The 25452-nt window shown below is 37.0% G+C and overlaps 2 protein-coding genes across 2 annotated transcripts in view; both read left to right on the top strand.

Moving 5' to 3' along the window:
- Positions 1 to 25053, top strand: part of nt5dc1 (5'-nucleotidase domain containing 1) — a 61112-nt gene extending 36059 nt beyond the window's left edge. The window contains exons 7-12 of the mRNA XM_082147969.1: positions 10766 to 10940; positions 13269 to 13366; positions 13737 to 13858; positions 14367 to 14546; positions 19409 to 19571; positions 23107 to 25053. Of these exons, the coding sequence (XP_082004095.1) occupies positions 10766 to 10940; positions 13269 to 13366; positions 13737 to 13858; positions 14367 to 14546; positions 19409 to 19571; positions 23107 to 23219 (851 nt within the window). The 3' untranslated portion in view covers positions 23220 to 25053. The remainder of the gene's footprint in view (positions 1 to 10765; positions 10941 to 13268; positions 13367 to 13736; positions 13859 to 14366; positions 14547 to 19408; positions 19572 to 23106) is intronic.
- Positions 1 to 25452, top strand: part of LOC309482535 (uncharacterized protein) — a gene marked incomplete at its 5' end in the record, with an annotated part of 153587 nt that overhangs the window by 85006 nt on the left and 43129 nt on the right. The gene's annotated exons all lie outside the window — the stretch shown is intronic.

Raw genomic sequence — 25452 nt, 5'->3', positions numbered from 1 at the left:
AGAAAGTTTAGCAGTACTGCACATAACGGCTGCCACATATTTTATTTATTTATTTACTCAAGCGCCCGAGGGCATAATCAGGTTCATTTGAACAACAGGCTTATTTCCATAGCAATGGAGTATATACAGTAATAAGAACACTTGGATATAGTCAACATTTCAAAACCTTTGGCGATTTTAGGGGATTATTAATCTTCAGAGTTTTACAAGTCCTCAAAAAGTAGGCTTGAGTTTGTCCATTTAACAGCACATCCGCAAAACATTTCAGAAACGCGAGATCAAGAAACTAACTGGAAATTAAAATAATAACAGGCCTTATTCATTCCATTTATAAACATGTCGTTTCATATAAACTGCCTATAAAGGCTATGCGTGTGATGTGATAATGAGAACATATTATTTGCCTCTGCCCTTTTCTCTTCAGAGAACCTGTTGCTATCCACCGATCCATGTTGTGGTTCTAACGGCACTGAACTTGAACGTCACGGCCGAGCGCCGCTAGTAATCACACAGTAACTTGACAATTTAATTAAAATTTTATATCAATATAGGCCTAAATATACTTTTTATTTTTTTATGGGAATTTCCTGGTAAAATGAAGGTAAAAAATATTATTTTATATTTTATTTATATTTATATTTATACTTTCCACGGACCACCTGCAGTACCCTCACGGACCACTAGTGGTCCGCGGACCACAGTTTGGGAATGGCCGTGCTAGAGAATGCAGTGTTTACAGTTTAGTGTCCTTGTTAGTGTAGTCGCCTCGCGTGCCAGCGATCGGGGTTCGAGACCGACTCGGAGCAGGGCGGTTAGGATTGGAGGGGGAGCTTTGGAGGCGGAGCAATGAAGAGAGGGGCATGTTTGTTTGGGTTAAATCATTTCATTATTAATGCAGTGTCCTGTTGTGGTATACAAAGGACGCAAATAAACGACTGGATGCCATGAACTGGAAGAAAAGGGTGTGTAGTTGAAGTTGAAGGAAAACATCTGAAAACACTTATAGCACCTTTAAGAGGTTCTAAAGTGTTTTTAAAATAGCATAAGAGCAGGAAAAATTTATATAACTACAGTTTTTTTTTTATTAAGCACATACCTGTAAAGCACAATGCAGTCCATTTAAAGGGTCATGAAACCTGCTATTTCAGCAGCAGTTAGCTCTCACCGCAGTATTGAAAAATGCTACAAAAGTGGATGTGGTGAGCTGTGGAGTGGAAGCAGAAGAGGCAGACAGAGCAACAGATTCTGGTGCAGTCCTGGGTTAAAGCGTCAAATATTTCTATAATTCAGAAGCGTAGCCATCATATTAAAAGTGAGGGATACAGAAATCTCAAGTGTAATACCATTTTATCTGGCCTTTGTCTAATTGACAGGTTTTATTTTTATTTTTATTGCTTTTAACTTTTTCCTCGCCACCACCATAATTTTTTATCATTTTCACAAAAATGTCATGGCCCCCAGAATATTCTGTTATATGGATTAATGAACATGAAATATAGAAAAAACAGAGCATTCGCTTTTAAACAAAAAAGTCAATTGTATTCTAGCTTCATGCATTCTTTTTTTTTCTTTTTTTTTTGACACTTGAATGTGGACAAGTTTTTTTTTTTTTAAATCAACATTTTTTAGAGAAATTTTTGTTTTTGTCAAAGACTACGACTGGATTGGATTCAGAACGATGATCAAAACACAGATGAAGTAGATCGAGTCCATAAACACCCCCAAAGCTTCACAGCCCTAAAGCTCGTCCTGGGTCGACATTTCATTCAGTAACATTAGGCAGTTTTGAATTATACGCCGTTTAATGTTGATCACTTTATTTTACATATGCATCTGCAAACATATGTAATCGCTTGTTTCTGCTTTTTCTTCGCCTGTGTTTTGATCAGGAGATTCTGTACTCTTTCAAAAGATGTGTAATAGCGCCCCCTACCGTATAACAGTGAAAACACGGATAGCCGAAATTTTCCGTCAATGGCGGGGAAAGAGTTAATTGGCTAAGAAATCAAATACACTGCTGAACAATTCATGGATTTCATCCGGTCCCTTTCCACAGGTGTATTAATCAAGCACAATGCAGTCTGCATTCATAATCTAGGTGCTTGATTTTATACACCTGTGGAAAGGGACCGGATGAAACCCATGAATAACCAGTCATTTGTATTCTATAATGTTTTTCACAGTATAAGGTAGAATATATATTTTATAGTTTCTATACTGTAATAAAGGCTATGTCAATTAGCACTGCATTATTCATATACTTTATTTTTATGAAATACACCAAGATGGCTTCACCAGTCAAAACCAGTTTGCATGGATGACTTTGTCCATTTAAGGAATTTCCTGGAACGTCATAAGTTATTACTTTTGTGAGTCCGTTTTGGACTTTCTGTGCAGGGGCGCTCTCCAGAGTCAAGTATGAATGAAAGAGACATTAAATGAGAAGGTTTAACACTCCATAATGCTTACATAGGTCTACGTATATATTATCGTTTTTATAAGAATTAAACCTCAGGCCATGCATAGGCTATTTTGTCTCTTTGGATTTAAATCTAGATTTATTCACATTGGGACATGAAAATCTCTACATGAGGTTGCCATGAAGTGCCATTTTTTTTCCGTTTCCTAGTTTCCACGTGCCAGCGATACCCTTCCGTGTGCCAATGTGCCATAGGTTGCCATTCGATTGGTTAGAACCAGGCGCTTTAAAGACTGGTTCCACTCACTGTACATAGAAACTCCTACAAAGCAAAAATTTGCTCATTTTTGTTCTGTCATAGGAAAGTAACTCATGCCGTTATGAATATTTAAGAGAAGCACATTTTCATAGGATAAGCACACACAGTCTCATAAACATTGATGATGAGTCATCGATGTTCTATAGGTTTAAGAAAACCCACATCCTGTGACATTGACACATTGAAGATTTTAAACTCGAAAAGATGGAAATAGCACAAAAAAAGTAATCAGTTCAGCTTAAAACAAATGCTAACCTTTGTAATCTGTGCTGTGCGACTCTGTTAAAATCTCAGAAAATGTTGCATGACCCATTAAAGCCCTGAATGCGAGCTCTGATCGTAATCGGCGTGTATGCGGGTGGTCACTGACTGCACTCAGTCGTCAAAACTACAAAGCATTGTTTTGTTTGTTAGACATTCCATGTTTCAGGGAACGCGTGCTCAGTTGGATAAGATCACCGCTCCACCCGGAGTGCGTCACGTTGGACCTCTGCGTTTGTCTGTGTGTATGGAGGAAAAGCTTCTTCGCTATAGGCATATTGTTATATTATTGTTTGTCTTGCTTCGGGTGGTCTTTAGCTATGCCATATGTGCACTGTTTGTGCAGATGAGCAGATAATAACCCATGTGTGTATGTATGTGCATCAATGCCCATGTCTCTTGAATACAGTGGTGTGTGTTTGAGCTGGTAGGTTGCAGGAGTGAGTGTGTTTCCAATCAAACAATAGCGCTCTCTACCGTTCATTGCTTAAAACAGTTATTCTCAACCCTTTTGATTCAAAGGTCCCCATGGAATCATTTTGTGGTTCCAGAAATGTGAAGTGTCTGTATGTTATTTGATTAAAACTATTGGTATTTGATGGAGAAAAAACAAATCTTGTTTTTGAGTGTGTTTTTTTATTTTTTAGGTTAGACGATTTAAATGTCAATATACACCTTTAAGTCATCCTGCAGCTTTCTGAGGCCCTCTAGTGGGCTCCAGTATAATGTTTTGTATTTGGCAGAGGTCTTTTTTTTTGTGCTAATTTGTCATTTATTTACATTATGACAAGGACAGCCCCCCAAAGTTACTGAATCAATGAACAGCACTAATAAAGCCCCATTCTTACAGATCATTAACTAAAAAAAGTTGGTTAAGGGTTTAGTTACCCTTTAAATATCAGATGATAATCCTTATTTCCTGTCGGTAGCCTAGTTTTTGTTTTGTTTTGTTTTTTAATGATAATAACTGGTTGTCTACATTATTAAGTAATGCATTATTACATTAATGAATTAATATGATTAAAATCATAATTACTTGAATTAATCATTATAAATGTGCATTTTATTTTTTATATTCACAAGGCAAAACAACAATTTAGAACAAATGGTCACTTCATGTGTTTTTTCTGATCAGAAAGCTATCCGATTTGTTAAAACTGTTCCATTTACACTTGGTCACATAAATGTGTCTCCGCAAAACAAATATAAATCTGATCAAAGACTGTAATAGGAGAGAAAATGGCATCAGCACAGGTGAGATAATTTAGTCTCACTACTTTTAGTGAAGATGATTGTGTGTTGAGCTTTAGGATGTGATGCCGAACTTTGTTTCATTTGAGGCAGTTTGTGCATCTGCTTGCTGAAGAGATGCTCATCTGCGCTGGTCATATCTGTGGCAACTCGTGTTACATTAGTGCTGGCATATCTGGCTCCCGGGAGCTGTTATAACACTCTCGCATGTTTATTTTTTTTGACCATTTGGGGAAGAAAGTGAATGTGGCTTCAACCAGATGCATTTACACCTAAATTGGTTTGTGTGATTGTATTTAAATCCGCCTTGAGCGTTTCAGAGTGCATTTACACCTGAGGTCTCACGTATAAATCTTTCCGTAGATTTCATCCTAAAAGTGTGCGTACTCACAAAAGTTTTCAGATTTATAAAACCAGAGCCTATGCAAAATTCACTTTATAAAACCCAACATGCATTACCTTATCTGCATATAATTTTCATGCACATTCCCATATCAAGTCAAGTCACCATCATTTATACAAACCTCAAAAACGCAAATCCGTGAAAACGCAGACGTCACGCACATGCGCATTACGTGTTCAGTCCAAAGGTATGCGCGTTTGAATATATCTGTGCGCAGGCGTGTAGTCCTTCTTTACAAATCAACCCTCAATAAACTACTTGTGTGGCCTTAAAAAATGTATAATACAGAATTTTTTTGTCACTTCTGCATAGCCATGCGAACCGGAATTATCCTGACAACATTTTATCTGTACAGAGGTAAAGAGAAGGGAAGGAGGCCTACACAGGGGAGAGACTAGTTGACACTTCAGGACTGCGTTGTCGTCGTGTCCAGGCGCAGGTCCTTCATCAGATCTGGATACGGCCTGGATCCGGCGGACTGCGGTTAATCTCGGATAAACAGAGATACTATGTTTAACGGTACTAGACATTAGGAAAAATGATACACGGACTATGTGCCGTCACATTACATTACTAAAAATCTTTCAGTATCCTTGCCTTGTTTTAGAATAAATAAATAAATAAATTATAAAATACATTTCAGAGAAAGTTTTCAGAGAAGAGTTATTCTCAATCATTTCCGCTGGCCAAATAGTATTTTTAATTGCTTCAAGCAAATACATTTTTTGCAATTTTGTCTATGTTAAACATATATTTTAGGATGTTTATATATTTTGCGGTAATGTCGACCCAGGACGAGGTGTAGGACTGTGAAGCTTTGGGAGTGTCCGATCCGGACGAAGTCTTTGACAATAACGCGATTTTTTTTCCACCTTTTAGTTAAAAAATGTTGCTTTTTCAAAAATATATTTAAAAAACAAATAGCCATAATAAAGTGTTGCTAAAGAGTGCATGTAGCTAGAATAACATTTTGTTGTTGTTTAAAAGCAGAGACTGTTTCTTTTGATATACTCTGTTCAGATATACATACAACAAATATTTTTTAAAAAATCATGAAAATGGCACAAAAAAAATGCTGGTGCTGACTGGCAACCTTTTTTAAAACCGCTGGCGGGGAAAGAGTTAATGCATGTTAATACATAGGGGTGGTGGCGCAATGGATAAGACACATGCCTTTGGCGTGAGAGACCCGGGTTCGAATCCACTGTGAGACACCAATGTGTCCCTGAGCAAGACACTTAACCCCTAGTTGCTCCAGAGGCGTGCGACCTCTGACATATATAGCAATTGTAAGTCGCTTTGTATAAAAGCGTCAGCTAAATGAATAAATGTAAATGTAAATGTAATGTTAGGAGTCTTGTGGTGTGGCTTTTTTATGTAGATAAAATACCCCATAGACCCCCAGGGGGCGCCAGGTTGTCTGTTGAAAATTGTGAAAATGCGCTATACAAATTCAAATTGAAAATGTCTTCAGATTTACTAGTATATCATTCAAAAGGATTCACTGTCTTAATACAGCTTAATACAACCAAAGTATTACCTTAAAGATGAAATTTTTATAATTTGTTCTGTTAGTATAAATGCAAATGGCAAACCCACACAACATAAATGTGTACACATGAAAATATAAAGCTGATTTGACTTGTTTGCTTGACAAAGTTTTGCTATTTAAACTTTTTTTTATTAGTCAAGTCCCCTTCATTTATATAGCGCTTTTAACAATCTAGATTGTTTCAAAGCAGCTTTACAGTGATAATAGGAAATTAAAGTAACAGAGATTGTTTTGGCTTCACAGCAGCTCTAGAATAAAGTTATTGTCCATAAAGAATGAAGTTATTGTCCAGCTAAAGTTAGTTTTGATTGATTCACTTCCGTTGCGAAGATCATTAGTTATTAACTTAGGGGCCGCTAACACGACACAGTTCTAACAGAAAACCCTTAATGCGCTCCGACCTGCTCATTCACAGACAACAGTGCCTGGTGGCTCGAGAACGCAAACCTTGAAATAGGATCCAAGGTGCAAGCATTGAACATTTTTTTAAAACGTTATCTCCGCGTAAACTTCAAAAACTCGAATCTGTTAAAACGCTGACGGTGTGCGTATGATGTATAATATGTATAAATGTATAATACAGAATTGTTTTATCGCTTCCGCGTATCCACGTGAACTGGAATTATGACACTTATTTTTATTAGTGGTGTGTGTTTAAAGATGTTAATTATAATGCTTTCTGACAGTTCTGTTCCACTGACTGTGCATCCAATAAAACCTTATTTTTCAATCTTCAGTATCTATTTTAGGTCCTTGGCAATTAGTGTAATCATAGACAAACGCTTTATTTTGCCAATTTATTTAACCAAACTTTTATTTTAAAAAAAGAAAGAAAGAAATTCGGTCTATAATGGGGGTCTGAAGACAACTTTTCATTTACTTGCACTAAAAATATCATGTTTAAGCTAAATCAGTGGGACTAATACGTGACGGTTCCCACATGGGGGCAGCACAGCTATATAAACTCAGTTAGAAAACTCCATTATCATGCTGTCGTTTGTTTAGATTTTAATGTGTGAACCTTTTGTTTTATACATATTTTAAGTCTAACAAAAGTCAGTTTAAAGGGTAATGTCTATAAAACTCTTATATAATGTAATAGAAGTACTCTGATCAGATTGTGTGTTATTCAACACACTCCAAAATGCACAATATATGCATGTGTGCTCTTACTAAATGCACATATAAGCAAACAAACATTCCGTTTAAATAAAAACGAGTTGTGCAAAATAATATGCTTTGGGAAGAGGCCTCTGGTGTAAAAGCTTGTATTTCTGCAGAGCCCAGTGTTGATCTGTGTTGTAGGCTGAGACGTCTCTGCGTGTGAATGTGTGAGATGATTCGAGGGCTCGGAGACGTGGCTGTGTGTACGTGGTGCGGCAGTATTTGCCAATATAAACTGAAGACTAGTGAATATGCCTGTTTTCCTAAGTCTCCTTTTCTGCTGTTCATGAAATGAAGACCCGGTACGTCTCACATATGGAGCGCATTCCTTCACTCCAGGCAAACACAGTCCACTTCCTGTTTTAGTAAGCTGGCCACCCTCCGTATACTGATACTTTTACTCTTTCACTAACAACTCGCCAATCTACACACTCCAGTGGCTCCTGGTTTTCCATTCGTCCTGGTTTTAGTTTTCAAGAAACTTGGGTTTGTTTGGATTGTGGATTCTGATAGGATCAGACTGCCTCATGCTGCAGTTTTCAGTGTCGTAGAGAAGCATTTGACAGGTTAAATCTGAATCTTTGTTATGAGTGTTTTAGGGGTATTTGTGTGTATGGCTTACGTTGAGGGCTGAACGTGATCTTGTGTGATGCTCGAGTCTGCGATCATGCAGGCTGTGGAAAAGTTTTGGAATCATGAGGGGTGTGTGTCTGTTTGATGTAAACCATATGGGCTACGTAGGTCAGATAGAAAGCCAGGATAAGAAATGAAAATAAGATATAAATAACAAAAAAAGATGTGCTGGCAGTGGGGGTCTAAGATTAGCACGCCAAATGGCAAGTGTGTGTGGAAATTAGATTGGCAAGTAAATAATAAACAGTTGGAGCGTAATTAAGAACTGCAACATAATGCATAATTTAAGTGGAATTGCTATAATGATAATCTGATGCTCTCTGATGACATTTTGAGTCAAGGCATAAATTGTCTACTAAAGAGAACATGCCACTATTCAAAGGTGTTTTTTCTTTCTTTCTTTTTTCTTTTTTTAAAGAAATTAATACTTTTATTCAGCATCTAGTTAAAAAAAATGCTGTTCTTTTTAACTCTCTATTCGTCAAAGAATCCTGTGAAAAAAGTATCCACAAAAATATGGAGCAGCACAACTGTTTTCACCATTAGAAAGTTTCTTGAGCTGCAAATCATCATATCAGAAGAATGATTTCTGACGGATCATGTGACACTGAAGACTGGAGTAATGATGCTGAAAATACAGCTTTACTATCACAGGAATAAATTACATTTTAAAATATATTACAATAGAAAAGTAGTTATTTTTTAGAATTTACTATTTTTACCATACTGTTTGTTGTTTAACACATCATTATTATTTTTATTGTATCATTGAACAAATAAATGCAGCCATGGTGAGCAGAAGAGACGTCTTTAAAAACAATAATGTGTGTGTGCGTGTGTGAGAGAGAGAGAGAATATATAGTTGTGGTCAGAATTATTGGCGTCCCTGGTAAATATGATCATAGATGGCAGTAAAAATAAATCTGCATTGTTTATCCTTTTGATCTGTTGATCAAAAATCGAACCTTTTATTGAAGTAAAAGAATTGAAAGTGGGGGGGAAATCACATTATGAAATAAAAGCTTTTCTCCAAAACATATTGGCCATAAAATTATTGGCAACCTTTTATCAAATACTTTTTGCAACCTCCTTCTGCCAAGAGAACAGCTCTGAGTTTTCTCCTGTAATGCCTGATGAGTTTGGAGAAGACATGACAAGAGATAAGAGACCATTCCTCTATACAGAATCTCTCCAGATCCTTCAGATTCACAAGTCCATGTTGGTGCTTCTTCTCTTCAGTTCACTCCACTCATCAGGTCAGGGACCTGGTACGGTCATGGCAGAAACTTCATTTTGTGCTTAGTGACCCATTATTGTGTTGATTTTGACGTTTGTTTTGGATTGTTGTCCTAATGGAAGATCCAACCATTATAAGATTTCTAGCAGAGGCCGTCTGTTTTTTTTTGTTTTTTTTATCTGTTGGTATTTTCTAGAATCCATGATACCATGTATCCTAACAAGATGTCCAGGACCTCCAGCTAAAAATAGGCCCACAAACATTAAAGATCCAGCAGTATACTGAACCGTGGGCATGGGGTACTTTTCATCCCTGTTTGCACCAAAAAAAAGCTTTTTTTGGCCTATTTTGCAAACGCCCTTTCGTGTGTCGCACGGCCTCCCTCAACTCAGTCAAACATCACAATCACAGCTCTTACGGGTGCTTGTGAAGGCAGAGATAAATGGATAGATTAAAGGATGGATAAATGTAATCTACTTTCAATAAAAGGTCTAACATATTAGGAATACTTTTAGCTATGTTGCTATGCGTCATGAGAGTAAGCAACTGAGAAGCTAACACTAAGGACTTTAGATATAACATAGTAACCTATAAAGAAGTCACCGCTCGCCACTGATATATATTGAATATATGAATCTTGGCATTGTCATCCTGGAATATGATCATGGAATGTTTCTTCTGACATGCTTGTTTAAGAAATAAATGCTACACACTGCATCATTTAGGGTTAAATTAATTGTTGCCAAACATATAACATGCCAGAAACATTAATCACTGCAATAATGATCCAATCATAGACTATTAAGGGCCAGATATATGTGAAAAATGAGCGCTGAAAAGGCGTGGACACAGTTATTTTTGCGGCTGACCTTATTGCATATGCATTTGTAGGAGTTTCCCTTTCAGATGCTACATTTATGGGAGGGAGAGTATTTAAATGAATCATGCTAGGTGATTTACTAAGGTTTGCGCTCGTCAGTGTTCTGGTGTTTGTGCCATTATTAACCATCCAAAAAAAGCACGTCTTAAAGCAGACGTTCCCTGGTAGATTGCTTTGGTCATTATGGAAATGATCCGGCTGTGTTCTTTAATATGTGTGTCGTCAGTAGATCACGTGCAGAACTCTCCACTCCCATCGGCACTCTTATGGAGTTGCACTCTCACGTTAATTTGCCCGGTTTAGTAAATCTGGCCCTAAGGTTTAACTCTTTTTTTGGCCAGTCAGTGTATATTTAACCCTTTGTTTTGTATATTTATTTATGTGTCTTTATTATGGCTAATATTACATTTAATGTTTAAAATTGTATTTAAATTATAATTTCATGTTATTATAAGTAAGATTTTTTTTTTCTAGTAACTATTACCCTTTTTGTTTTTTATTGCATGTGTTGGTGTTTACTGTTGTTTAATCCAATAAAATACTACTATATATTTTAAATGACCCCATTTTTGAAACGTTATCTATATAGAATGTTTTACCGTAATAAGAAATGACAATTATTGATGCTTTTTTGTTGCATGTTTAGAGGACACAGGGACGTATTTCCCCAGTGTGAAGCGTTGTCCTGGTCGTTACCTACAGCCCTGCTCGGATGCGGTCAAGAGATGGTTGAGGAGCATGAAAAACAGCGGGAAAATCCTGCTGCTCATCACCAGCTCGCACTCGGACTACTGTCGACTAGTGTGTGAGCACATACTGGGGTGAGTTTTACAGACATGCGCAAAAGAAATAACCTAACACTCCCTCTGAATACAGCTACCTGGCCAAACCTCGTTTGACATCAAGGGGTGGTGGCCTGGATGCTGTTCAAAACTACTGACTTTCATGCGACTTTAACCTTTGAATATTTAGTTCTCAAAGTTTCTGGTACAGCTCCAATGCTCTTGATTCTCCTGTATCGCTCACCTAAATCTATCTCAAATTTCTTCAGTGAACTGCATGAACTGTTAACCCTTTCCTCTGCCTTATCCGCTTGTGTTATATTGCTTGGTGATTTCAACATACATGTTGATACTGTTTGTGCAGAATCACGTGAACTCTTGTCATTGTTTGAATGTTTCAATCTTGTACAACATGTCGATTTTGCTACACACTCAAAAGGTCACACACTGGATCTTGTCTGCACTGCTGGTCTACACAATGTTTCCATGCTTGGTTCTCAAATTGGACTGTCTGATCACCTCCTCATCGAACTAAACTGTGAAATTCCTCTTCGCCGCCTCAGGGAGAAATCCACTATAACCTACCGTAAACTCAATTCTGTTAATCCTCTACTGTTTTCTGAATCTGTACAAACTCACCTCTCTGATATTACTGAACACACTAGCTCTCTCGATATCCTTACCAAATATAATGCCTGTATTTCCACTGCCCTTGATTTCCATGCCCCTCTTAAAAGTAGAGTTGTACCTTCTACACACACATCTCCCTGGTTTACCCCTGCACTTCGCAATCTAAAACCAGCGCCTTTACAAGAAAACTGGTTTGACCTTTCTGCTTACACTGACCTTATCCAGTTGTACAAATCTGCTATAAACACTGCACGCTCTAGTTACTACTCAGCTATTATTAATAATGCACTAATAATGACCTAAAGCACTGTTTTCTGTAGTCAATAAACTCACCAACCCTCCTGCACCTGTCATAAGTAACTCAGCAGACCATTTCTTTCAAAATAAAATTGATAGCATTCATAATCATTTCTCATCCATGATCTCTCCTGTCTCCACACATGACTTCCCCACTGCTTTTACACCTGTTATTCTCACTGATTTTGCCACCCCAACCCCTGGCCACCACTGTCAAAAACCTTGGTATAATCTTTGATTCCTCTCTTTCCTTCCTTCCACGCATCTCCTCGCTCACTAAGTCTGCCTTCTTTCACCTACGTAATATCGCGTGCTTACATCCATTTCTGAATATCTGCGATGCTGAAACCCTGGTTCACGCTTTCATCACTTCACGGCTTGACTACTGCAATTCTCTCTCCTATGGCTTACCCAATTCATCTATAAATAAGATCCAACATATTCAGAACTCCACAGCTAGTGTCCTCACATACACAAAGAAATCTTCTCACATTACTCCGATTTTACGCAGACTTCATTGGCTACCGGTATGCTTTCGTATTCAATACAAGATACTCATTATCACATTCAAAGCACTCCATGGTCTTGCTTCTCCCCTATATTTCTGATCTCATCCATACCTCCCCAGTTCGCACACTTAGATCATCCACTATCGGTCTGTTGACGATCCGTAGACACAAGCTATTATCTTTTGGTGGAAGGGCTTTTTGTATCGCTGCCCCAACTCTCTGGGATTCTATTCCCCAACACATTTGCGATCTTTCATCATTACACGATTTCAAAACCCACCTTAAAACACATATTCTTGCTACTTGTTTCCCTGACCCCTGACTTTATGATCTGATTTCTATGTTTATGTACCACTATCTATTATGTTATCCATCTCAGTTTATTTGTATTGTCTCATGTCATGTTTCTATGTCATGTTTATTTGTACTTTATTGTAAAGCGACCTTGAGTTTCCCGAAAGGCGCTATATAAAATAAACATTATTATTATTATTATTATTAACAATAAAATATTGATAAGAGATATAAGAACTAGTTTAATCAACGTAACATTGAGTTATTTACAATATAAAATAATCAAACCTTTTGAATTAAAAGTGTTATTTAGACGGTGAGAAACATTTCTCTATCTCTGCTTGCTTAGTTTCTCCGATGTACAGCACTAAGCATTCCTCATCAAGCTGTACTTTATATACGATTTTGCATTTAGTGTTGGATTCTGGGCAATATGGAGAATTTATGGCATTCAGAAAAAAATTAAAAAATAAATAAAATTGTGCCGAGGAGATGCTGGCTTGTTTTATTTTTTGATAAAGTTGACTATATTTCATTTGTGTTTCCCTATTGCTGTCCCTGTTTCTACAGTGGAGCCGGCCAGCATATACACAAAAATATCACCCTACAAATTATTTATACACTCTCATTTTTGCAGAACGGACTTTGAGGAGCTGTTTGACATCATTATCACTAATGCTCTGAAGCCTGGCTTCTTCTCTCTGGTTCCACAGCAAAGACCTTTCAGAGCGTTGGGTGAGTAACAGACATTTACATTTACATTTAGTCATTTAGCAGACGCTTTTGTCCAAAGCGACTTACAAATTGGGAGACATTTCCCATGACTCTGAAATCAGTGCAGCAAAAAGATGTTCGCTTGAGTTTAGAAAAGGCATATTATTTCTCTAATAAATGTTTAGTATTCCCATTTATTTAAGTAATTAAATTCATAGAAACGCATGATTAGTCGACTAATGGCTTAAATGAAAGACTTCCAGTTAGTGTAAGATGCTTTACTGCTGACCGTCACAGGTGAAAGGTTAAGTGTATTAACTAATACTGTATAGAAGTATTGTTTGTTATCCTCATTGTGTATCTTAACATATGCTCCCCTTTCTCTCAATAGTGGATGATGTTGAAGATAGTGAAGGCTTGCCGTCTCTGGAAAAGCCTGGCTGGTATTCTCAGGGCAACTGGCCTCATCTTCACGAACTACTGAAGAACATGACCAACAAACCTGAGCCCAAGGTAGGACAGTCTGAATCCTGAATCATTCTGATAATGGCAAAGCTTATCAGCATATTAAAATGATTTCTGAAGGATCATGTGACACTGAAGATTGTAATATTTGTGGAAACAGTGAAACATACACACACATATATATATATATATATATATATATATATATATATATATATATATACACATTCTCTCTCTCACACACACACACATATATCTTTGATTTGTCTTTTGCATTATGGAATGCTTAACAGATAATGTACATGCCATTATGACCATATACTGTATGAAAACCTATAAATCAAAGTTTTGTGACATTCTGTTTAACTGTTAATTTCCCAATCTTTAAAGCTTTAAATTATTTATTAATGTTTATAATTTATTTATTATTTAATGTGTGTGTGTGTGTGTGTGTGTGTGTGTGTGTGTGTGTGTGTGTGTGTGTGTGTGTGTGTGTGTGTGTGTGTGTGTGTGTGTGTGTGTGTGTGTGTGTGTGTGTGTGTCTTCTCTGATGAAGGTGGTGTATTTCGGAGACAGCATGCGCTCGGACATGTTCCCCGCCTGCAGCTTTGGAAAGTGGGAGACGGTGATGATTGTGGAGGAGATGGAGGGGGAGGGCGTCCCACGTGCGAACGCGACCCCCTGTAACAGCCCCGCCCCTACTGAAGGCCCTGCAGAGAAAAAGGGCAAGTTTGAGGTGGGACTGAAAGGCTGTTTCTGTTTAGTCAAGCTCAGGATCTTTTCCACACTACATTTCATAGGCAAAAGAGTTGGAATGTTACATGTGCTTGTCTATTGGACATCTTGGATTATTGGAATCTCATTTGATATCTTTAACAAAATCTTACTTTGATGTTTTGGAATAATGTCTTTAGCAATATATACATATACATATATATATATATATATATATATACTGTATATATATTAGGGGTGGAACGGTACATGTATTCGTATTGAACCGAGACGGTACGGGCGTCACGGTTCGGTGCATGAATACACGGTATAAAAATAAATAAAACTCGCGTGCAAATTAATTAATGTAATGCGGAACTACTGTTAGATACGCGGGTTCTTTAGGGACACCTAATCTGTAGCTCCGCCTTAGCTCTGAAGCTCTGTGGCTATAACTTATGGGCTATAATCATAGACATAATATCTATGGCTATAATCATAGACAGGCCTTAATGGACAGGCTGCAATGTCAAGTTTGCAATGCTGGAATATGTTGTGTGTGTGCCTGCGTGCGTGCGCGCGCGTGTGTGTGTGTTCAGAGAGGCGCTGGCGCGATCGAACAATGGAAACATAAAAACATACTAATTTTGTTCATTGGACATCATTCAAACTGCAAAAACAAATATATTGATCTGAAATATAGCAAATTAATTTTAAATTCATTCAGGTACAATTGCCAATCATATCTCAAGGTCTTTTTGTCTTTTTATTAATTTAATTAATAAACTAATTATATAAAACTATTGGCAATGCACTACAAATAAACTGGTTCTATGCATTTACTTTATTAATAAAACTTATTTAAAGAGACATTTATTTTCCTTTGGTGGAACAGCCTACAGACATGCACAATAAAAAAAAAAAGGCCTTCTACATTTTTGTTTTGCTTTTCCCTCCATTGTACCGAACTCCTACCGAACCGTGATGTCTGAACCGAGGTATGAACCGAACCGTGACTTCTGTGTACCGTTCCACCCCTTATATATATATATATAGATAGATAGATAGATAGATAGATAGATAGATAGATAGATAGATAGATAAACATTTAATCAAAGTTAGGAATTTTTAACAATACCCATTCTTGTGTCTTAGGACAACTTTGATTAACTTTTTTGATCCACTTCAAATGTTGACTACTGTATATATATATATATATATATATATATATATACATGCACCGAAATGAGAATTCTGGTTTTCTCAGAGAATTCTGGAATTCTCAGAGATCACAGATTCTACCCGACCTAAAAAGCCTCGTCATCCATCTAAAATAAATCAACTCGTCAACCCACAGTGTGTAAGTCTCCTCGGCTTTCCCACGTGAGCATTGAGTGTGAGGAGGAGGGGGAGGGGGAAACAACTCTCTCTAATATTTTTAATAGCTAGTGGTATTTCAACCACTAGCTGTCAATATTACATACTGCATCTTTAAAGTAACACCAAAATTGGACTAAAAATATATTTAAAAATATAATTAAATATCAGTATGTTATTCTTCTTTCAGTTCTATGTAGGAATGTTACGATTCCTCGATTAAATTCGAGTACTCAATTTAAAAAAAATATTTGATTGTAATTGACCCGTGTCGAGTAACCGGCAAAATACTGGAAGCGAAGCATTCCACGGACGAGGATCCATGAACCCCATTATTACCCCGTTTTCTAAGGCTGCACGATGTATGATATAACCAGGGCTTTACATTAACACCCGGCAACCTGCCAAATATGGGTGTATATCAGCAGTGGTGTGTAACGCAGTCACTCTTACTAGCCACTTTGGCGGGTTGTCAAATATTGTCAATAAATATAGATTTTTGGATACGGAAATATCTGAAACGCTTCCAATACTCTTTTTCCAGCAGAATAGATACACGTTACTAGCTGTGCTTTCTCGCTTTCTCAAGATCTCTCCGACAGCGAGTGACACACAAACCCGCCTCCCCTCACTCATTTCATTTTCTGCGGATGAATATTGTTGGTGTTGCTGAGCTTGAATTTCGACATGGGATTGCACATCATTTTACTCATTCCCTCACGCAAATAAATCCGCCTCTCAGTACTAAATTGAGTTCTTTTTTGCTGCTTTTGTGCTTAAACAATCAAAAACACACAAAATAATGTCAAAATGGTGGTTTGGTGAGTATTCACGCAAACACAGTCAGTTATGTTTTAAGTGGATGTAAACAGCTGAGAAAGAAAATGCATGTGTAACAGTTTAATGGATCCGTGCTTCAGGTCTTAAAGTGACAGCAGCCTAATATACCTGACGAGGGAAGATATTTTGAAGATACAAAATATCTTCCTCTGTGTTCAGCAGAACAAAGACATTTATAGAGCGAGTTGAGCATCTTCAGAAGTGGAGCCGCTCGCAAAGTTGTAAAAAATGCTGTTCGGTTAATATTTTCAGCCTTTTTTCTCTTTCGGCCAAAAACCCCAAATTGATGGATGGATAGATGGATAGCAGTGTTTCATCAGAGATTTGAAAAACAGCTGCATGCATTTTTTTACAATCACTTGTGTTACAAAGACACCAGTGGGAGGAAAGGCAGTCAGCAGGAAGGAGGAAGTGGAGAATTACAGGAAAGATAGTGGATGTTTAAAAAAATATGTCTATACAGCAGAAATATGATTTCTGAGGAAGCAAAATTTCGTACAAAACTGTAACATCACTCAACATTGTCATTTAGGGTTTTTGATTCAGTTTTCAGATGAACGAACTGTATATTAATTTCACGGAAAACTTTCTCTAATATTTGTAACTGTTCTTTGGAAAGGCAGGAAAGATGTTCCACTAAAGTTGTACTCTAAAGAAATTAGAAATACTTCAAAACTAATACTAAACTCATTGTGTTTCAGGATGTCTGTAACTGAAATTAGGAGAATGTATGTATTAGTAGAATTTTTATTTTTTAATTTTTTTAGGAATACTTTTTTTGTTGTTGAAAAATTGGCACCTACTTAAATAAAAACTTGACCAAATTAAAATTTTCTCCATATGAGTGCATTAATGTCTTAGATTAAAACAACTGTAGATTTTACCCACCAACACATCTTAGCCTTCATTTATTGATTTTTTCATTTATTTATTATTATTTTTAAATGTTTCAGTGACCCCAATGATATTTAGCTACTGCTTATTCGTGTATCATATTCCAGTTTATTGAACACTATGCTTAGTTGTACTATTCTGGTATTTTTGAAAACCCCTGTTTAAAAAGTAGAGCTGATCTGAGGTTATCAGCTTTTGTTGGGAAATTAACGTTTCTCAGTCTTGAATCCCTTTGTATTTTGCGATTTCAATTTTTTCTTTTCTTCAGAAATCACAGAGCCAGTATTGTGCAAAATGTTGTACGTGCGTCAAACTATGGGAACTTCTGATCAAACACTTCCTCTTTTACCAGATCAGAGAGTTTCATTCTATTGAAGTCCTTCAGTTCAGATACATCATGACAACATGCTGAGAGAAATTGTTTGCTTCCGGTCTCAGATTTTATATTGGACATCACATTTGTGACCCAACACAAAAGCATGTCCTTTAAATCCAACTTTTAATTTCATTATTATATTTTTTATTAAAGGTATAGTTCACTTAAAAATAAAAATTCTACCATCATTTACTCACCTGCAAGTTGTTCCAAACCTGAATGAATTTTTTTTCTGCTGAACACAAAGGAAGATATGGAATGGAATGGGGGGGAAATACAATGGAACTCAGTGGGGTCCATCAACTGTTCAGTTTCCCATATTCTTAAAAAAAATACTATCCCTATAAGTCAATCGTTTATGGCACAAAACACTGGTTGACAAACTTTATGTTGAACCTTATTGCAAGGTAAGTCATAAAGTCATATTTTCTGTTGCTTTATGTATTTTTGTGGGACAGGTTACATGACTTGTACTCATCCTCAAAACCCAAACACTGACATCTGCCTCATTTTGGCTGAATTTATCAAAGAGCTCAATTGGACTTTGTTGTCAAAAAAACAAAAACCTATGTAAAGCATTTCCTACAGACCTTAGCCTTGTGGGCAGCGCTTTGTCATTTGGCGACCGAGTTCGAGTCCCAACTTCCTGACCCTGTTCTTCAATTCAGACTGTCCAATCAAATAAAGCCAGAAAGGCCACAAATATACCGTAACAGTAAGGGATGATGTACAGTCAGCAGCAGTTTTCATAAAATAAAATTGCAACAGTGATTTTGATGCGAAGTACATTAGCAAACTGTTCATTGGTGGTTAATTTTGAAAAAGGTTTGACCATAGAATGCCACTATTGACCAATTAAAATGTAGTATTCCTGATGCCTGTGTATTTTCCTTTCCAATTACACACTATTCAATGGTTAGTGGCATTTAATTTTTTATTTTTTCAGAACAGATTAGACCTGTAACAATCCCACCTCTCCAGAGAGAGAGAGAGAGACAGAGAGAGAAAGAGAGAGAAGCTCTGTTTCCACCTGGGATTAAGATGCATTTTCGATGAACACAGGTGGTCATCCGGGACACATTACCGTTTACTGCTGGTATCATCATGCGTTTCAAATGCGTCCCGTGACCACTTGCTTTTGGATTTCTTCGAGACCCTCCCCTTTTATTTCGCCACACTCTTTATCACTCATTACTTTCACTTTTGCCGTACAAATACTATTGAATAAACAAACCCGTGTTACGAAGCTTACGCGTAAATATGAATATAATGTAATATAACAATATGATACAATATTATGCAATGTCCTGTATTCATTGGTGGTGGTGGTTTGTCAAGGTTGATTGACTTATTGCTCTTTCTCTTTCTGTGTCTTCCTTGTATAATCTGTCTCTTAGGATCAGGGAATGAAATCTCCTTCTGATGTATCAAACCAGTGGGGCTCATATTTTGTAGACGTGCAAAAGAATGAAGGAGAGGAGACACAGAGACTCACCTGGTGTTGTCACAGTATCCACACATACAGCACTATGGCTATACCCAGCATCGAGGCTATAGCAGGTATTTGTGATTTAATGGGGGAGTCTGAAAGTCTGAGATCAGGACTGAACATGCTTCCATTTTGTGTTATTTTCTTATTTAAGAAAATTTGAGCAAAAAGTTTACTGGTTTGGCCCTGTCCTAAATGACACACTTCATACTTCTGGTCTTGTGGACTTACAATGGCCACTGTATGCATGTGATCGTGGAGTCCACGAGACCATAGGGCGTCCCATTTGTCATTTTAGGTTTCAGAAGGGTTCTTTGCGGCCGATATGCACCCACCGCACTGAAGCGAGCTCAGCAGGAGACTGCTACTAGACGAAAGTGGGGACTCGTGAGTGTTCAGGGTGACATTTGGGTCTGGGCCAATCCTTTATTGAACCGTTTCAGACTCTTTGAGAAAAGAGGTGATGCTGCAATGCATATGAGAACATTGGGGTTTTTGACCTTGGATGCATGGAAATCTATTATAGGAGACTCCAAAACAAAATGAGGAACCTTTAAAATAGCATAATAGGGGCACTTTGCGTATCTGTAACCCTACAGTTCCTAAAAACTATTCTTGTTCTCTACTTCTGCATTTCTGCTTTTGCTCTAGTTTACTGACATTATTCAGATTTGCATACTGCAAATATTGGGTCTCATTCACTATGATTTTAAGAACAAATCACGATTTTTTTCTTTTTCTTTTTAATTTACAAAAAAAATAGGAACAACTGAAACCACACGTACGCAAAAAGCACTTTACGGCCTTATAATCATATTAAGAAGTTATATTTCATCCTAACATGACTATAATTATATTGAAGTATGTTGCAATAATTGTATTATATAATCATGTATAAAATTAAATAATACAATTGTTAAATAATACAATTTCGGTTACGCTGAATAACGCTGAATAACGCAGATATACGCGTATAATGAGAGGTCTGTAATCTGGGTCTGTATAAAAGGTGTTTATTGTGAGAACTGGTGAGGATGGCACACTTGGCATTGCTTGAGGATCGGGCGAGAGCGCTTCTGAAAACATCTGCAAGTTTGACGAGAGTGGCGAAAGGCTGTAAGGAAAGTGTGTGTGGAATGTTTCATGTAATTGACTAACCTCGTTCTCACGGCCACTCATTTAAAATATTCCAAATTCACTATCATCAGAACGATGTTAAGAACAAATTCATGTGTGTACGAATGAGTTGTGAATTAGGCAGAGATTTTCGTGAGAAGTTCTCCTAAGCGTACAAATATAAAATAATCCACGCAATTATTAGTGAATGAGACTCATGTTCTTGACTTTTGTACAGTTCATTTCTTGTTATGCTCCCTATTTGTAAATCACTTTTTGTGTGTATTAAATGATTGCATACAATGTTAAATTCTCTTTTTACTGATCGGATTATCAGATTATCATCTGATCATTATATCATTTAGCCAATTTCAAAGAATTTAGCTTTAAGCATATTTCTGAAAGATGAAATTATTACTATTCAATAATATTAATAGTTATTGATGATATTTCTTCTTTGATGTATGCTCCTATCTGGCATAAAATGGGATTCTTTTCAGTTGGTACAATTGTCCCCAAACATCTGTAATGGGGAAGTTGTAGCACTGTGACTTTAACGGAGTAGTTCACTTTAAAATAAAAATTAGCCCATGATTTACTCACCATCAATTCATCCTAGGTGTATATGACTTTCTTCTTTCAGACGAATACAAGCGGAGTTATATTATAAACACCCTGATGCTTCCGAGATTTATAATGGCAGTGGATTGCAACCATCAGTTTGAAGCTCAAAAAAGTGCATCCATCCATCATAAACGAACTCCACACGGCTCCGGGGGGTTAATAAAAGGCCTTCTGAAGCAAAACGATGAGTTTATGTAAAAAAAATATTGGTTTAAATATTGGCTCAAACCAAGGGCGTAGATTTGGTTTGAACATTGGGGGGGGTTGAAAAATTATTCTGCATATTTTTCATGTGATCATGGTATAAATATTGGGGGGGTTGTAATGCATAGATTTAAATATTGGGGGGGTTATCTAACCCCCCCCCCCAACCCCCCCACAAATTACGCCCCTGGCTCAAACTGATGGTTGCGATCCACGGCCATTATAAATCCCGGAAGCGTCAGGGTGTTTATTAATATAACTACGCTTGTATTCATCTGAAAGAATAAAGTCATATACTGTACACCTTCTCCTTTTAATATTTTAATCTTCTAAAAATGTCTTACTGGGATAGTACCCAAAAATGAAAGTTTTCATAATTTACTCACCCTCATGTCGTTACCGTAAGACTTTCGTTGATCTTTAGAACATAAATGAATATATTGTAATGAAAATCTGAGAGATTTCTGTCCCTCCATTGACAGCTACGCAACTACCACTACCGCTTCAAAACGTTCATAAAGTTCATAAAGGTATAGTGAAACGAAGCCATATGAATTGAGCGGTTTAGTCCAATTTTTTTTCATTGATTCTTGCTGAAGCTCAAACGTGATGCGTAACACTAGAATTAACCTCATTGGTTCTTGCTGAAGCTCAAACGTCCTGCGTAACATTAGAATGAACCTCATTGGTTCTTGCTGAAGCTCAAACGTCCTGCGTAACATTAGAATGAACCTCATTGGTTCTTCCTGAAGCTCAAACGTGCTGCGTAACACTAGAATTAACCTCATTGGTTCTTGCTGATGCTCAAACGTCCTGCGTAACATTAGAATGAACCTCATTGGTTCTTGCTGAAGCTCTAACGTGCTGCGTAACACTAGAATGAACCTCATTGGTTCTTGCTGAAGCTCAAACGTGCTGCGTAACACGAGAATTAACCTCATTGGTTCTTGCTGAAGCTCAAACGTGCTGCGTAACACTAGAATGAACCTCATTGGTTCTTGCTGAAGCTCAAACGTGCTGCGTAACACGAGAATTAACCTCATTGGTTCTTGCTGAAGCTCAAACGTGCTGCGTAACACGAGAATTAACCTCATTGGTTCTTGCTGAAGCTCAAACGTGCTGCGTAACACGAGAATAAACGTCATTGGTTCTCGCACGTCAAGCAAACATGTTTGAGCTTCTTTTTACCACAACTGATGTGCGTATTGATGAATGTCTATATGTGAATAAAAGCCTAAATTCTATTTGTTCATCATATAAAGTGATTGTGTCTCTTGGCAAAATTTGGACTAAACTGCTCAATTCATATGGATTCGTTTTACGATCTCTTTATGAACTTTTTGAAGCGTCAAAGTAGTATTTGCATAGCTGTCAATGAAGTGACAGAAATTGCTCAGATTTCATAAAAAATATTTTCATTTGTGTTCCGAAGATGAACGAAAGTCTTACAGGTTTGGAACGCCATGAGGGTGAGTAATTAATGACAATTTTCATATTTGGGTGAACTTTCCTTTTTAAGTCTACTTCAGGGAAAAAAAATGTAATGGTACTTTACATATAATTGTTTCTTATACCACAAGAGAGCAGTTTGTTTTATAGTGGTGTGTGACTTTCTTTGGTGTCCCCTCTTTAAAACTTCCCCCTGTTCAATCTCTCTTCCAGATCTTCCTCTAGACTTTAAGTTCCAGCGATTCTCTTCAGATAAGCCCATCACGACAGGTTATTACCCCAGACCTCCAGACTCGCTGCTGAAATGGGAAGAGAACTTGTCCTGAACCCTCACGCCTGTCAGCATAGACCGGGAGATTGTTTCACCATTACGTTCTCAAGCTTCACCACAGAGCTAGACCATCCATTCGTCCAATCAGTGATAAAGCTGTGTGAATGTTACACCCAGAGCACTGTCTGTGTATCTTCTCACCCCTTCCTGAATCAGTCTGCACAGTATGAAGTTGTGTCGGTATAGATGCTGAATATCCATACGTTGATCATTGGATGTCTCATGCAGCGTTGTGCGTTCACTACCATTAAACTAATTTTAATGGTGTACAGAAAAAAAAACATAGCTTTCCCATGAGCTCTGTGTGGTTTTCTGTTTTGTTTTGATCAGTTTTTTCTTTCTTTTTTAATGAAGGGAATGTTACCTCAGAGGATTTGTTCCTGCAGCTGATGTGTATGCCTTCTGCTAGAAAGCAAGCACAAATTATATTGAATATTCATGCAATCAAGAAACAGCCATGAGTCATTTGCTCCTTTTGTGATTGGTTGATGTTTTGATTGTAAACTACAAGTTTTGTAATTGGTTCAGATCTAAGCCAGTTTATTGTATTCTGCAAAAGTTTCAAATGAGCAAATGATCATCATACTTCCAAACCCCAAAATAGTATTAAAGGCATAGTTCCACAAAAAGGTTATTTACTCGCCATCATGTTTTTCCAAACCATAGTGCCGTTGTTGGAACATAAAGAGATTGCTGAAGCATCTTCACACAGCTCTTTCCATACGGTTCATAGTGACCAAATATGTCAAGCTCAATTTAAAAAGCACAGTAAAACTAGTCCATATGTCTCATGGGCTTCTGATGCCTCAAGAAGAACACTTCAGTTGTCATTCACTGATCATTTTCCCTCCACTAAGTTGTTAACTATGCATTGCAATCAGTTCATTGATTTATTGAGCTGAACTCAAGAACCGGATCAGTGAATGAAGTGTTTTTTGAAGTGCTTCTTTTCAACTCAAGGACTCCAGTTACAGCAGTTCTCCAGTTAACATCACTGAGGGGAAAGTTAATCAGTGAATACCGACTTGCGTCTCGGTCTGTTCCTCGCACTAAGCGGTCAGAAGATTTGAAATATAGCAAGCAAGTCCTATGTACATTTTGGATATTTTAGGAATATTTTGTTCCAATGAAGAAAGTCGTACCGGTTTGGAACAAGTTGAGTAAAGATAGTGGTGAACTATTCCTTGTAATTTCCTTTTGTTTTAGGTCTTCTTTGTTATTGAATGAAGAAGGGTGAATATTTTTTCTGTGTATGTAATGTTGTCGCAACATTGTGTAAAAAATATTGTGCTGTTGGGTGTCAGTGTAAACAGTCGATTTCTGTCTTGCGCAGGACCAATGTTGAATGGTGCCAAGCTTTACCCACCCATTTAGTGATTTTATGTGTCAGGGCACATCTCTCACCTAAAACCTGTTATTTGTTTCATGTGTGTGCTGGCCCTGAGCTTTAATAATGATTTGTTTAACGCAATGTAAGTGGAATTGATGTATTTGTTTTTATTTTGTATTTATTTTTTAATATTGAGTGCTCTGATGAGGTTTCTGCAGTGTTAGGCTGTAATGGATTTTACGTACAAATGGTACAATGTTAAAACGTGTTGCATGTCAAAAGTTTGACAGAGATACCCAAAACTGAGTATTGAGTGACACTTTGTCATGGGTACAGAAGTGTGGAAATCCTCATCATAAGCATGACCTACTTTTCTCAAATGAAAAAAAAAATAAAAAAAATATTTTCTGCTGTATGTGGTGAGTAGCACTAGTGCCTGTTTATCGAGTGCAGGGAAAGTGTTCATATGTGCAGATCAAATAAAAAAATAAAAATGTTACTATGTTTAAGAGATTTTGTGTGCTGTTGCCCCCTTTGAATGCCATCGCATATTTAATTTCATATTTAATTTTAAATGCTTTATTCTATTCAGAGGAGGTGGATAGACTGGAAGGATAATATCAATTGACAATCAACATCAAGATTCTGGGTTCACATTTACAAAAACTATTTAAAAGGAAAGGTCTTGTCTTTTATTATTATTTTGCCCACACTCATTAGTTTTAAATGGTCATGTGACAAAAATAATTTAAGTAGCCTACAACAATATTCCATGCAGTTTTTCAAATATTATTAAACCAAGATGCCTAAGGCTAACTGGAAAAGAATCAAAATGATCTGGTAAAACTTTACAATAAGGTTAGTTAACATTAGTTAATGTATTAACTAACATGAAATA

This window comes from Leuciscus leuciscus (assembly GCF_965113295.1).
Source record: "Leuciscus leuciscus genome assembly, chromosome: 19".
NCBI classification, from domain to species: domain Eukaryota; kingdom Metazoa; phylum Chordata; class Actinopteri; order Cypriniformes; family Leuciscidae; genus Leuciscus; species Leuciscus leuciscus.
Note: the sequence above shows the minus strand (reverse complement) of the source record. Positions and strands in the feature narration are given on the sequence as shown.